The sequence below is a fragment of the Labeo rohita genome, chromosome 7 (assembly GCF_022985175.1).
Source record: "Labeo rohita strain BAU-BD-2019 chromosome 7, IGBB_LRoh.1.0, whole genome shotgun sequence".
Taxonomy (NCBI): domain Eukaryota; kingdom Metazoa; phylum Chordata; class Actinopteri; order Cypriniformes; family Cyprinidae; genus Labeo; species Labeo rohita.
The window spans coordinates 37,910,977-37,925,936 of NC_066875.1; the positions used below are offsets into that span (position 1 = coordinate 37,910,977).

Consider the following 14,960-nt stretch of genomic DNA (forward strand, 5'->3'; position numbering starts at 1 on the left):
AATCATCTTTGATATGGAGATGGTCTGGAATGTCCAGTTTAAGCAAAGCGAGCACTGGAAGCCATGGTGGTTATGAGATGTTTTTTTTTTATCTGGGATGAACTTGCTGTAGCATTGAATTCTCCAAAAGGAGGTAGAGATTTTATGAAATATCTAAAGTAGGAAAAGTATTGTTTTATGTTCACATTTGTACAGTTAAGTATACATTTTGATTATTTTTGAATGAATTAAGCATCTAGCAAAATAATGCCAAATTAAGGATGGCATAAAGAGCGCACGAGGATCTTGATATGTCAAGTCGGATGATTTAAAAATTACTGAATAAATGAAGCACGTTATTTCTCTAAGAAAATAAACACATTTTACTGGGTCCTAAAGCAAATTTACACCTGTTGCCCTGTTTACTGTAAATGTTCAGAATCAGAACACCACACTTGATGAAGAATAAACAGATTGATGGATGATATTTCTCTTTATTTAGAAGTTATTACACACTGTATGCTGTGACTCTGATCTGGGGAACATTAAAGAAATTCATAGCCAGACAACAGACTCTGTTTCCTTTTTATCAAACTACTAATTATCTAAATGACTCATTTAATTAAACGTAATACATGCATTAACTGCAATAAACTGCTGTACCTTAAATGTATTTCCCAACAACAACATTGATGAAAATATTCTCTTTGACCAACAGTACAGTAAATATTTATCCTACTGGATAAATAATTAACAGAATTATTTTTATTCATGGTTTAGAATCTTATTCCAAGGTTCACAATGCCATTATAAAGAAATAAAAGATTAGTATATTTATTTGACAAACAGAAAAAATAAGAAATTATTTTCAATCAAATGACAAACAGTAAAACTGCAGGGGAAAAAAAACAATAATATATGAAATATTTCACCATTGTTGGTTACACAATGCAATATGCAATATTTCAGCTGTTTTCACCTTGACTGATATGATATTCATTTCCAATTCCTGAGAGTACTGTTGGTTACTGGAAGTCAGCTGAAACTATTAATTGATAGCATTTTATGTGTTTTGGTGGTCATATTATCAATGTGTATTTTTGTAGGCTTAGTTTAAGAGTTCAGCTAAATCACTGGATCTGCAGCTGTGAAAGAAAATAGCTTATTTAATGCTGAATGACTCTTTTAAACTTTTCTCAGCTTGCTGCTTTGAAATGGATTTCCAGGTCAAGGGTATATCAGCAGGACGGGCACTGTATTCTTCAGCAAACTTTGTGTTGAAACGAGCCATCACATATTTCCAGTAATCTGAGGCCTGTATGCTAGCATCAGCTGGGATGTGCCAGTCAGGAAAGATTTCTTTGTATCTTTTGTAAGGATGAAATTTAAAATCAGTCTCAAAACAAATAAAATTTACTTCACTGTGGACATTTGTTGAGCAAATATTTGTCACTAATTTTTTTGTGCGAATTTTTCTGCAGGAACCGAGTCCCTGAGGTCTGTGTACTGAAGCACAGTGATCAGTGTGCGCATCTCCACCAGCCTCACATGGTGCACTGCAGAATGGACACTGTTTCCCACATCCAAACACTCGCTTGAAGAGCTCATCCTGGGGGTTCATTTTGAGTTTTGACAGTTTGCCTTGTATGTTGATTTTCTTCAACTCTTCCTTTAGTGTCTGTTCCATCTCTTCTACAGACTGGATTAGCCAGAGAGCAAATGGCTCTTGAGATGCATTGTTTAGGATCATCACTGTCTCTAGGGCATCTTTGGGAATTATTAACTTTTGCCCAAGCCTCCTGCATATGCATTGTATAAATCCCTTGATGCCATCTTCGTTTGTTTCATTCTGTGCCATTTTGACAGCTCCTACTATTTCTTTGGTGATTATTCTAAGGTGACATTCCTCCAAGTCAGACACTTCATGGCCATTCGAAAACTGTTCAGTGATTTGATCTAATATCCAGCCCTTAACAAACCATTCATAAGTGCTGATATATTTCACATACTGTTCAAACTTGTCTTCATTCAAAAGTTGCTTTAAGAGTGTGTACTGGAAAAATGCACGTGTGCTGAATTGAAATGCATTTTTTCCCTGAAGCATTTTGTCAACAATGTCTGGACCCAAGGAGCTGTAGATGAATGTCTCAACCGCAGGCATCAAGCACAGTTTGGTGAATTCTTCAGCCTTTCTCTGACACTGATCACGATCATGGAACAGGTCTTTGAAATCATTGCGATATTTGTCTTTATACTGATCAAGGCATCTATGTGGGTCATTGTCCTTAATGAAACATTCATGCATATCTTGAAATGCTTTTGCAGAAGACCCACAAATGTGCAGTTTCAAAGACAGTTCAAATTCATCTGACCCTATATTCTTGTTGGACATCAGTCTGTCATCAATTATGTGTAGTATTTCCTGAATGTAGGTGTCGTGGTAATCTGAATGCCTTGTTGTCTTGTCCAGGACAAACTGAGAGCATGTCCGAATGATATTATCTGCTAAATTCTGTAGATCCACTGCAGAGTTGTTATTGGTCATACGTTTATACCACCTTTTGTAAAAGACTTCTTTAGTGACTTTAAACGCCACTCTTCCATAATCTTTAAGTTTCACTGTCATTAATTGCTCTGCAACCGAACTTCCTTTCTGTTTCATGTTTTCTCGAAGCTGCCTGAAAACGGAATCAAATATATTTTTTCGCTTCAATCCAGTAAACGACAGCTCATTAATGGTTTCTTGCCATATTTGTTCAAAAAATCCATCAAGCTGCATGTCAGTCATATGTGCATCACAATTTGAGCTGTTGTTTTTACGCAAATTCTCCAAGAGGCCCAGCACTTTTTTCTCCATTGTATCAGTGAATGTTTTCTTGATGTTATCCACATTGTTCATTGCTCTTCTGATCTCCACTGCTGCCTCAAGCTGTGTCAGCAAAGAGCTCTCAGTTTCCCTCCTGAGAGATTTTACACTGCTCACAAATTCTTCTTTGTACTTTTCCACAAGGTAGACATGACCCTCTGTTTGTTCAAAGTATTTGGACAGATTTTCCATTGTGGTCTTTTCCAATGAGTCAAGCTTTGTGTCAGCTTCTTGTTTCAGTCTACATAAAAGATCCTGCAAGTCTGATTTGTCTGTTTTCAATTTGAGTATCTCAAAATTTGACACTCTCGTTACAGCTTCTGTTAACCAAGAGTGCATATCCTTCTTGAAGGACCATTCCCATTTATGGAATTCTGCACACAATCTCATGTATGCATCAGCCACCAAGCTGTTTCTGAAGCTAAATATGAAATTTTCAAATTTGACTGCATTCCACAAGCTTTTTGTCCACTCCAAAAAATCAACAATGTTGTTTGCAGGTGTTTTGAGTTTGCATTTTCCAATTACGTCAGTCATGTTCTTTTTAAGGTCATATACAGCCTCAGAGTAGCCAGCATTTACTGGTGCCATTGGAGGATTTCCATGCCAGAGTCCAGGGATATACCAATTGCACGTTTCTGGATCATACTCAATCACATCAGTGAACTTTTTATACTCATCCTTGTTCTCCATTTTAGCTGCTGCCTCAGTCATCTCATTCAGCTGCTCCAGCAAAAGTTTTCGATCTCTCATGTTCTTATCATGGGCTGATACATCAGCAACATTTTGGTGGACAAATTGACACTTAGGTTTTTTACCTATTTCCTTCATTCTGATGAAAGCATGAACTACAATCTGCAAAATATCCTTCATCTCTGTGGAATTCTCCATTGCGATGTTGATGATTGTGATGTCACTCAATCCAACAACAAGTGTGGCTAATTCATTGTCATGTTCATGACTATCATCTAATTTTGCCAGCTCTGGGGATTTTAGGCCTTCAGTGTCAATTATCACTAAATAATCACAGCCAAGTTTTTGTTTGATGTCATCTTTGACTTTGATCAGCTGCATAAAAGCTCCTCTGGTGCATCTTCCACTGCTGACTGCAAACTGAACTCCAAACATGGTGTTCAGCAAGGTGGACTTCCCTGTGCTCTGAACTCCTAAAACTGTAATCACCATAATTTTATTATTAGGCTGCACCAAAGAGCTCAGATACTGAAGCACATCACTCACCCATCTGAGAGGAATATTTGAGGCATCTCCATCAACCAGTTCCAGAGGGAATCCATCCAACATCAGCTCAGCACATAATCTGGGTAAGTGAAGCATCTGTTGATGTGATTCTAAGTTTTCTGGTAGTGACACTGCAGCTTCATAGAGTTGGCCCATTTCACGCAGGAAGTGCTCTATTCCTAAAGAACTGTTAGAGATCTGTTGGTCAAGCTGTGCAATTTCCTCTTTGTTTTCTAACAGTTGCTGACACTTTTCTTTGTACTGCTCTCGGAGGCTAGAGAGACTTGTTCGGGAGAGATTGTCAAGGTTCATCCGCATCCACTTCAAGAAGTAGGACCTCTCCTTGTTTGAGCTTGATAGTGCACTAACAAAACAGGACATGGCCTCTGAGATATCATATTTACTCTGTTGTTTCCTGAGTTCAGTCTTTTTAATTTGGAGATCACTCTTGTATGTTTCTATGTTTTGATCACCAGCTTTCCGGAGTCTGCATTCCTCTTTTTCCAGTTTTGCCAAATCTTTCCAGATTTTACCCTGAAGGGGAAGCTGTGTCTCTTTGAACTGCAGTGTGTCCTGTATATTTTCCATCAAGACATGCGCATTATGTTTTGCTTTCTGGCATTCCTGGATGTCTTCATCAACTAAAATTCCGAGTTCATGTGCTATAGTGTCCATTCCCTCCAGACGTGCTTTGTTGGTATGATTATTAATTATGTGATTTACTGAAGAATGCAGATTTTTAACAAAATTCGCATCATTTTGATTGGTCTTCAGAATGATGTTGTTTTTCTTCAAACTCATTTCAGAGGCTGTTCTTTTCAGCTGCTCCAAATCAAATGCTTTGTTTTGTACATTACCCACTAAAAAAAACTGTGCTTTAGCATGTTGGTTGGTGAGTAACTTACAGTTTCTGTCTATATTGTCAAAGAACACAAAAACCGCAGTGGACGTCTGACATAAGAAAGAGTACTGTGTTTCAAAGGTACTGATATCACCTCTTAAATTTGCAACAGCCACGGGTTCAGGAAAAACATCAATGTTTTTGTTTCCACAAGGTAGATACCAACTCATCTCTACTAACCCATTTGATATCTTTCTTGGAATGTCACCACAATCCATATCACCATGTACAAAAGTGTCATGATACTGTTGGGGGTTGCTAAGCAATTTGTTTAAGATCTGAGATTTAGAAATGCTGCAATCACCAAGCCTAACAAAAGATACTAACGGGAGCTCAGAGTGAACAATTCTCTCCTCCACAAAGCCTCTTGGGTCTGACAAGGAATGAGGTCTACATTTTTTCACAATATCTCTCAAGGCCCAAAGCATGAACATACAATGGTGACTGTCACAGTTTGGTAGAAGCAAAGGCACAGAGAACTGACACATTGACATTTTTGAGGCCATTTCCTGTTGGAGGAAACCATCTGAACAAAGGAAAAGGGCAGTCACTATGTCTAAAGGATTTACACTGCTATTCTGATCAGTCAGAAAATCAAGTGTTTCATTGTATAAATCTAAGCTTGATATATCCTCACTCTCATCAGATGAATATTTGACACTTCTTGCAGTCACATTCACCATCATCAGTTTCTTCAAGAACAGCCATGGCAAAGATGACAGAGACTGGGCTGGCTCATCTGTCACCGACCTCTTCTCAATCTGTAGCACATCGCTGAGTGAGAGTTTGTTTGGGTAGTACTGTTCCAAGCCCAAATCCTGTAAAAGGTTCTGGATGTTTGTTTCTGTTGGGAAAAAAGATCATTTGTTTCTACTCAATTCACATTTTTTAATAAATGTTTGAAATTAAATATCTGAAATGAAGTTTGCTCTATCATACTAACTGGTTTGAGCATATGTGACTGCTTCTTTACTTCTGTTGCCATTTGAAAGCACTTTAGTAATATGAAAAGAGTACTTCTTTCCTGGACTTAGATCACTGAAAGCCACAGTTCTTGAATTTGTTATCTCTTCCTGAAACCTTTTTCCATTCTGGCTGCATGCAACATGAAATGTGTTCTCCTCACAGCCAGATGCATCCCAAATAAGAGAAACTGATGTGGTGCCCACACTCTCAACCTTGAAGTTTTCAGGTGGGACTGGCCCTGCAATGAAAACAACAAAACATTTATATTGTTCTTTTTTTAGGTCAGTTTTAAAGACACACTGTAATACTGTAACACACTTTTTTCTTTCCTTTCTAATACAATTTCAAGTTCATACTGCATAGACGATCTGAAAGATAATTACTGGTGCATGCAGTCACTTTAACTCCCACACTGCGTTCTCCATTGTCTGACACCGAAACAAGGTTGAAAGTGTACTCGGTTCCTGGACACAGATCTTGCACCTCGATGGTTGAGGCATTTGTGATGGTAGAGGTCTGATTTGTAGATGTGAGACTGTAGTGGGTCAACTCAAATGTAGATATGTTGTCTGGACTATCCCAAGCAAGAGTAACAGAACTGGTCCCAATAAGGTGCACTGAAATTTTATTTGGTGCTGGAATATCTGTGGAAAGACGAAAAATACATTGTTTAACATCTAAAAAGTATTGTCAGTACTGATTGGTTTATCAAAGTCAGTGTGCATTCACCAATCCTTTATGTCATTCAACAACTCAGATGTTTAAAAAGAGAGTCAAACAGTTATATCTGTCTCTGCCGAAAGCTTCTGTCAAATGCAAGGTAAGTTGTTTTCTTCTTTGTAATAATATGCACTGATGCATTATGCAAAATAAGACCAAAAATGTGATTGAAAGAAAACAGGGTTCATTTTGATTTCAGTCAGAAAGTATTAAAAAAAAAAGTATTAAAAGCAACTCTTTGGCATAAAGTCATCCAAATTCACATTTAAAACAAACTATAGTAATACAAAAACTTGCTAACAATTATATAATGTAAACAGTCATTCAACTTGTGGTCAACATCCCAATCTCAAAGATATGATCCTGATACAAGGGTAATTTTGTTACCTTGTAACTTGGAAACATCTTCCTTTTGATCAGCCTCAACAGCATGTGCTCCTGAAGTAAATGTTTGTTGTTCGTCTTCAAGGTATTCAATAGCATCTGCGAATTCCTTAATTTGACAGTTTTTAAAAAAATATTGGCATTCAAATTTAGGTTTGCCAAGACTAAATTTGACTTAAAGGGGTCATGAACTGCCTTTGTTTTTCACTGTTCTCTGAGGTCCACTTATAATTATCAAGATTTTTTTTACAATAAAAAACATCTTAATTTAGAAGTAACAGGCCATTTTCTGTCCTGTTTTAACCACCTTCATTAGAACGCTCTGTTTAAATAGGTGTGGCAGATTGTAAACTTATATGCAAATGCCAACTACTATAATTGACTAACAGTTGTGTATGTTTGACAGCCACCCTACATCCTTCACAGATGGACACAATATGAAGGCAATATGAAAATTACTCAATGTTTTTATAGTACAATGACCTCTTAGGACAAAAAAAATCAAGGGAATTTTGGTTTCTCAGTTCATCACCCCTTTAATTAAACACTGTTAAGTGTATACAACTCTAGACTAATTTAAGATACATAATTTGCAAACAAATCTGCCTTGTGAAAGTAAGAGGGAGAGATGCTTACTTCCTCCTCACTGGGGCAGTCCATTCCAACTGCTTGTGAGTTGATTGAGACTCCTAAAAGAAAACGGATCCAGTTTTAATTATACAAATTAGTAGACTATAGTAGACTATAGTAGACTTTAAATCATTTAGTAGGCTAAATGTCGCTAGATTACTGCATACGCTAATTAGCATAATCATGACCAGGGGCGTCGCTAGGGCTAATTATTCGGGGCTCGAGCCCCGAAAGTTTTTACTCCAGCCCCGAATGTTTTTTTGTATGACCCTATGATTTGCACGGAATTTCAAGTTTGAATGATTTAATCAAAAGTTGGTCATTAAAATTAAATCAAGTCGCGACTGACAACATCTCCAGAACTGCTCTGAGAGTCACTTCATGAGCGTAAAACAAGCGTCAAAAATATACACAGAAATTTAAAGGTATTCACGGCAACCCGTAAAAATAAAAGTTCGGTTTAACTTTATTAATCATTCAGTATAATGTACGTGACTACTACTACTATTAATTAATAAAAATGTATAAATTTTTTTTCACACAATATTTCTTCCATGTTTTTACATTTTAATAGTAAATCCCCTTTATTTGCCAAAAATAAAATATAATTTTCATTAAAAGATCAATAAAATAAATATTTTATACCTTCATCTGATAACCAGAAAAATGCACAACACAGAATTCCATGAAGCTATTGTAAAAAATAAATAAAAATTGTTTTTATGCATTCAAATAAACAGAGATGCTAAAACGTAAAGTGAGAGAAAAAAATTAAATTATTTCATAGGGTCCTAAACATGTAATTTTTCTTAACTTTTGATAAATTGACAGTAAATTGTATAAGATTCATGGTTTTAATTAATTACACATGATTAAATACATTTTGATTAATAAAATTAAATGTAACCATTAAAAAGAAGACCAGAAAAATGAAAACAGAATTTGAAAAAAAAATAATAATAATAATAATAATAATAAAATAAAACGGAATTTGGGGGAAAAAAAAAAAAATAGGGCCCTATTTTTCCATGCAACTATATATTTGTTACAATTATAAATACATTTTCAAATGTATTATTTTATTTGTCTAACATATTTCTGTAATGTTATAATTTTGTTATAATACTGTGATATGTTTGCTATTTGCAGTGATTACTATTTACTATTGTTAATAGTGTGACAAGGTCTTTAACACCCAGTTTAATGCCCCCGGACCCACCTAGAAGGATCCAGGTTCAACCACTTGTGTCTAACAAAATCTTATGTGAGCATGATGTGAGCTCCCACCAACTACCAATAGCCCCTGATGTTTTGGCACCAGCCCCGGATGTTTTAAAATCCTAGAAACGCCCCTGATCATGACGCCATCGTGTCCTATTGTCTTGCCTCTCTGTGCTCACATATTGCATTTTACTACAGCCAAATTTTCAATAAAACTATTTTCGTTTATATATTTTACTGTTTCTGCTGTCAGACAACGGGAAATACTGACTGAAACGCGGCCCGTTAAGACTACATAACCAGCTCTCAAAGATATTAATCTGCACTAAAATTATGACATTGTCTAATGAAATCAAATACACATACGATTAGGACAATGGAATATATATTTTAACTGAACGCGCTGCTCCTCTCTGCCGCTCCCTGAACAGATCAGACGCAGAGAGAGGTGCGTGCTGTGCGCGCCGGGAAAGCAAGACCTCGACTTCGTGCGGCAGTACCGGCGAGTCTCACAAACCAAATAAGGTTTGTCCAAGAAGTCGCTAGATTTGTCGCTAGGTACTTTTTTGGAAAAAAAATAAAATCAAGAATCAAGAATAAAATCAAAAATCGCTAAATCAAGCCCTACTCTGAAGAGATTCGCGTGCGCTTCCTGCTGGACTAAAGTTGCGTGGCAACGGAATGAAACGCCATCGTTATTATAATTATATATTTATAATTATTATATTAAATAATACTCAAATCACGCTGTCAACGCGTTATACTGTCTAAGATTAATTAGCTAAAATGTTCAACATTGTTATTTCTTTAAGGTAACGCCCGCGTATTCATTCATCTAATTTAATACCGCTCTTACGAAAATTAACCTATGTGTAGTAAAACTATGGCAATACAAGTGGAAATCAGTCCGCGGAAAAAATAAAATAAAATATAACATGTTTACTACATTTACTATAGTAAATCCATGGTTAATTTTGTAAGTAATTTGTAATTTTGTAGGGTGTTTATTTAAAATGTATTTTAATGTAAACAGGTATAAAATATGATGAGAAAAACATTGTTAATGAGAATACGAAATTGACTGCAGCAGGTTAAATTTATTTATTATTCAGAATGCACATTTGGAAGAGAAATATATTAATAGGAACATTTCAGCAGGTGATATGAGATGTAGGCCTAAACATCTTAAGTTTCGAAATGCATACCCCATGCGAACGTGCTCCCGCATAATATTTTAGAAGGACCTTGATTCATCCCACGCATCTCATTCGTGTTGTGTCAGGAAATCGTGACAACTGAGGCGGTGTGTCATTGTTTAGAATAAAAGCAGCCAGGTACACTGCAGTAACACCGGCGAAAGAAAGGAAAGAGAGGATCCTCGCATTAGTTTTCATTGCGTTGCGATGGAACCGGATACTCTGATACACTGCTTCGCTTACCGGATATAGGAAGTGAGATAAAGGTCCATTCAGCATATATATTGTCTTTTATTGGGCTGTTAACTCCTGCACAAGCCTAACAGACATATTCTTTCACCACTCTGAATGGTTGTCTATTATCATTACCTGGCTCGGATATTAGGCTATTGTCATATGAGAAAGATTATAGCTGAGGCTGAATTTACAACAATAACACCAGGCCCGTAGCCAGGGGGGGTTCGGGTGGTTCGAACGACCCACCCCATCCAGTCAAAGGTCCGGAATTTATGTAGGTTTTTTTTTTTTTTTTTTTTTTTTTTTTTTTTTTTAATAAACAAGTGTTCTTTTAAATAACAACGCACTTTTAAAGCCATAAAAAGTATTAAATACCTTAATAAGTATAAGAAAAGTCTTAATTATAATTTCAAGAGGTCTTAAATTTGGGGACGGAAAGACAAAAATAGCGTTACTTATGGATTAAATGTGCTAGTCGTTTGAAGCGCAACACGGACCGTTCGTCCGCTCGGATCACAGTTCACTCAGCAGCGGAGCGCAAGTTTACTAGAGCAGAAGCGTTTACTCGCGATCACTAAACAGCGCTGTGAGATTATGGGATTATTTTTGTGCCAATAAGAATGAACGTAACTTTATAAAACTGAACGTAACTTTCCAAGAAACGATCAAAAATATGCCACTGCAAAAGAAGAAAAACACAATGAAAATGAAAAAATGAACTCAGTCGCACGAATTTAACATGCTCTTCAAATATGCTTCATTCTTTGTTAATGATTTTCAAAGAATCGTTTTCGCGAATCATGGATTCTGAATGCATTGCCACAGCTTTCGCTTACGCTTCGCAAATTTTCGTTTGCTGTTTTGGCACAAACCTCTCGTGGGGGCGGGCTTAACAGCGATCTACTCTAACTGGCTAATGAGCTTTTGATGGACAGTTGCTCTCTGACCTGGAAGCACGGACGGTGACGTCAGTGGTGCAATACGTCGTGCTTTGTTTATAGAAAATATCAGAACTGTTGCACACTGTACATTAATAAAACTTTTATCGATGTTATTGATTAACGTTACTTTAGCAACACGAACTTACTTCAAGCTGCCCTGAGGGACAAGCTGAGGTGGAAGATGATGCTGCTCCGTGTCTCTGCTGGGAGCTCATCTTTAGAAACTAAGAGACGACCGTAGGTGAAATACTAATAACATTAATACTTAATATAAACAAAGCACGACGTATTGCACACCGCAACAACTTTCCAATATGTGCGCCACTGACGTCACCGTCCGTGCTTCCAGGTCAGAGAGCAACTGTCCATCAAAAGCTCATTAGCCAATTAGAGTAGATCGCTGTTAAGCCCGCCCCCACGAGAGGTTTGTGCCAAAACAGCAAACGAAAATTTGCAAAGCGTAAGCGAAAGCTGTGGCAACGCATTCAGAATCCATGATTCGCAAAAACGATTCTTTGAAAATCATTAACAAAGAATGAAGCATATTTGAAGAGCATGTTAAATTCGTCCGACTGAGTTCATTTTTTCATTTTCATTGTGTTTTTCTTATTTGGCAGTGGCATATTTTTGATCGTTTCTTGGAAAGTTACGTTCAGTTTTATAAAGTTACGTTCATTCTTATTGGCACAAAAATAATCCCATATGAGATCCAGAGTGAAGTGCTTGAATTCGGTGAAGAACACAATGACATGGCGATTTAAACATGAAACAGCACTGACAAACAGGAGAAACACTGTGCGCAGCCATAGTCAGAATCATTTAATATGGATTATTTTTACTGTAACACTGACTGCACTATGGTATTGCGGCAGAATTGTGGGACATGTCGCGCTATGTTATATTATTATGTAGCCGTATTAAATCTATTAAAGGAGTAATGGAATATAATTACAGTATTTTGTGATTAATAGGGTTTGTGCATTAATACTAAGATCACTGTTCTTCATACAAACACCTAGAACCCATGTAGTTCATTTTTATACCATGGTATTGAGGTGAATAATTATTATTAATAATTTCATCATACAAAAATAAGGTGGTTGTCGGCGCCGATGGCCTTGTGGGCAGCGCGCTCCGGGCTTCCCGTGTTCGAGTCCCGACTCGGGGACCTTTCCCGCCGCCTATATCACTTCCTGTCCTTTCTGATCTGTCCTGTCCATAATAAAGTTTTTTTTAAAAAAAAATAAGGTTGTTACAATTTTAACAGATGTTACTGTTTTTGATAATGAACATTATCTGAGCTGTAAATCAGGATATCAGTTTAATATATTACTAGACAGCTTTTTCCATATTAATTCTATTTCTGCAGGTCTTTAAAAAAAAAAAAGATATATATATATATTATTTCTGCATAAATTTCCTTTCTTGACATTTGTATTTTGAAAAGGAGGAAAGACTGCATAGGGCTCAGAGGTTGAAAGGGGCCCAGAATGGGGGCTCAGAAAACTCAGCGGAAGGGTGTAGCATGGGTCAAGGAAGAACACAGTATATTCTTACCAGGGGCGGTTCTAGAACCGATTTTTCAGACTGTCATCAACTTTTTTGTTTGTTCAATTTGTACAATGAACATGGGTTAGAGCTCTTACTTCTGAGTTCTTAAAGTACACCAAATTAATGAGTTTCACTTTAAAATGTGTAAAATTTTCTCCTGGGGGGGGCATGCCCCCAGACCCCCCTACAGGGACACACCTCCACCCACCATTTGGATATGTGTTAGTACAAAGAATCTGTGATTTTATTACATTCAAAATGTCATTCATTTAATTAAATTACTTATTGCTTTAGGTATTTGTGTATATTTACTGAACAAGGCGATATCTTGGTAAGCAGTTTGACAACATTGTAGTAAATATTTTTGGTGAATCAAAAAATCATGCTTACTAAAATACCAGCACACATGATAATACAGCACAAATTGGTGTATGAGTAGTCAACAAAATGAAGTATTTGAACCTCATAGTTAAATACAAAATGAGTGGGAACTGAAAAAGGTCCACTTTTTGGAAAAAAAGAACCCCCCCCTTCCGCTAGGCTGGCTACGGGCCTGAACACTACAGGCAAATAAAGACAGTGATTCAGAAAATCTTGTCGATTAATACTAAAAGTACTTACAATTGGTTATCCACTTGTCAAGTGAAAGAAAACGTATGCATTTGTAACTTCAGAGTCTTCTTTTAATGGAATCTAACCACGCCTGACAAATTTATACCTAAGTGAGGGACTCAACAGGACAAACCATTTAGGCATATATTAAATATGCACTGAGAACGTTTACCCTGTTAGTGTAAGTGCTTTACAAAAACATTTACTTCTTACTGTTTTCGTTGTCTCTGAATTAACTGTAGGCTCTGTATTCGTTACATTCGCGCATAAATATAGCAATAACATATTTTCAGTGGTTTGGTCCAAACGCCTAAAATGAAACTATCGTTTACATCTGAAACGAAACTCATTGAGAACATGGCATTTCTGGGAAATACATACCTGGTTAGCCTAAATATAACCTCTTTTTTGTTTTGTTTTTCTTTTTTTGCGTATATGAAAAAAAAATGTTTAAGCTATTTCTTTACCAATTTTTTTATGGGTAAACACTAAACGTAAAACTTTTAGCGTTGCGTTTACTGAGTTAATCTGTTTGCCTGTAGGTTGCTCATTTTGTTAATAAGGCTATACTGAATCGCCTTGAATGCATTAAGGCACACTAACCTTCTTTATAATGGTTTTCTATGGGAAAACGTTTAACGTGCGTAGCGCGTTGCGTTCATATTCTGTGCGCATCTGCCTACCTGTACATAGTATGGATCACCAGAAATTGTATATTAAGTTTAGTATGTCAGTATCACTGTCTTAGTACATTAGAACTTGGTACAGTCCTGGTAAAAACAAAACCTGGCGGCTATCATTTTGCCTTCCGGGCGTGTGACGTCACGTGAAATGAATTCTGTTATTATTTACGAAACCCAAGCTGTATTCCAAACACACATGATGAGAAGAAATTTGGTCATTTCCAGTTTAAATCCATTATGAAACATTGATAAATTTTGTTGGAGAAATGGGCTGTGCTTATATTTTATTTCAAGAGACCAGATTCCTTTATGAGCTGAATCTGTGATCGTTCAGTCTGTTCTCTAAACCTCCCAGTGTTCCATTGGTCAAAAAGGTTTACACAGTTTGGAAGGGTAAGAAAAGTAATGCTTTGCATATGGTGGCTTTCACTCTTCCAGGTTATCAGTCTGGCTTTGAACGCCATGGAAGAACAGATGGATCCACCTGTCTTTGCATTTAAAAACTGGAAATTTTGTTACGAACACTGAAAACCTATCAGCTTCTCGCTTTCTGATGGCTCTTTGTAAGATATATATCTTCAGGCTTCTTCTGTTGACAGGTTTGCGTTTGGCAGGTGGCACGGTCTCTGACAGCTTCAAAGAATGCAGTCAGTTCTTCTACATGCATACAGCACCCACAGGTATCCGAGGGGGCAATCTGAAGAGGATATGCCAACGCTACGGCGATAAAGTACGTTACGCCACATTGTATGACAGCAGCCACCGTTTGGCACTTTATTCAGCTTACACGTTCAAAAAGTCAGACGGACAGAAGAGGATGGACACGCCCTGGAT

General features: G+C 36.9%; 1 protein-coding gene across 1 annotated transcript; it reads right to left on the reverse strand.

Moving 5' to 3' along the window:
• Window positions 1–472: 472 nt before the first annotated feature.
• Window positions 473–13,507, reverse strand: si:dkey-85k7.12 (interferon-induced very large GTPase 1). Its single transcript, XM_051115783.1, has 6 exons — window positions 13,453–13,507; window positions 7,692–7,744; window positions 7,059–7,164; window positions 6,335–6,595; window positions 5,929–6,189; window positions 473–5,829 (listed from the first exon to the last, which is right to left on the reverse strand). Exons 2-6 carry the CDS (start codon window positions 7,713–7,715, stop codon window positions 1,142–1,144), a joined length of 5,340 nt encoding a protein of 1,779 aa, XP_050971740.1. The 5' UTR covers window positions 7,716–7,744; window positions 13,453–13,507; the 3' UTR covers window positions 473–1,141.
• Between the last annotated feature and the right edge of the window lie 1,453 nt (window positions 13,508–14,960).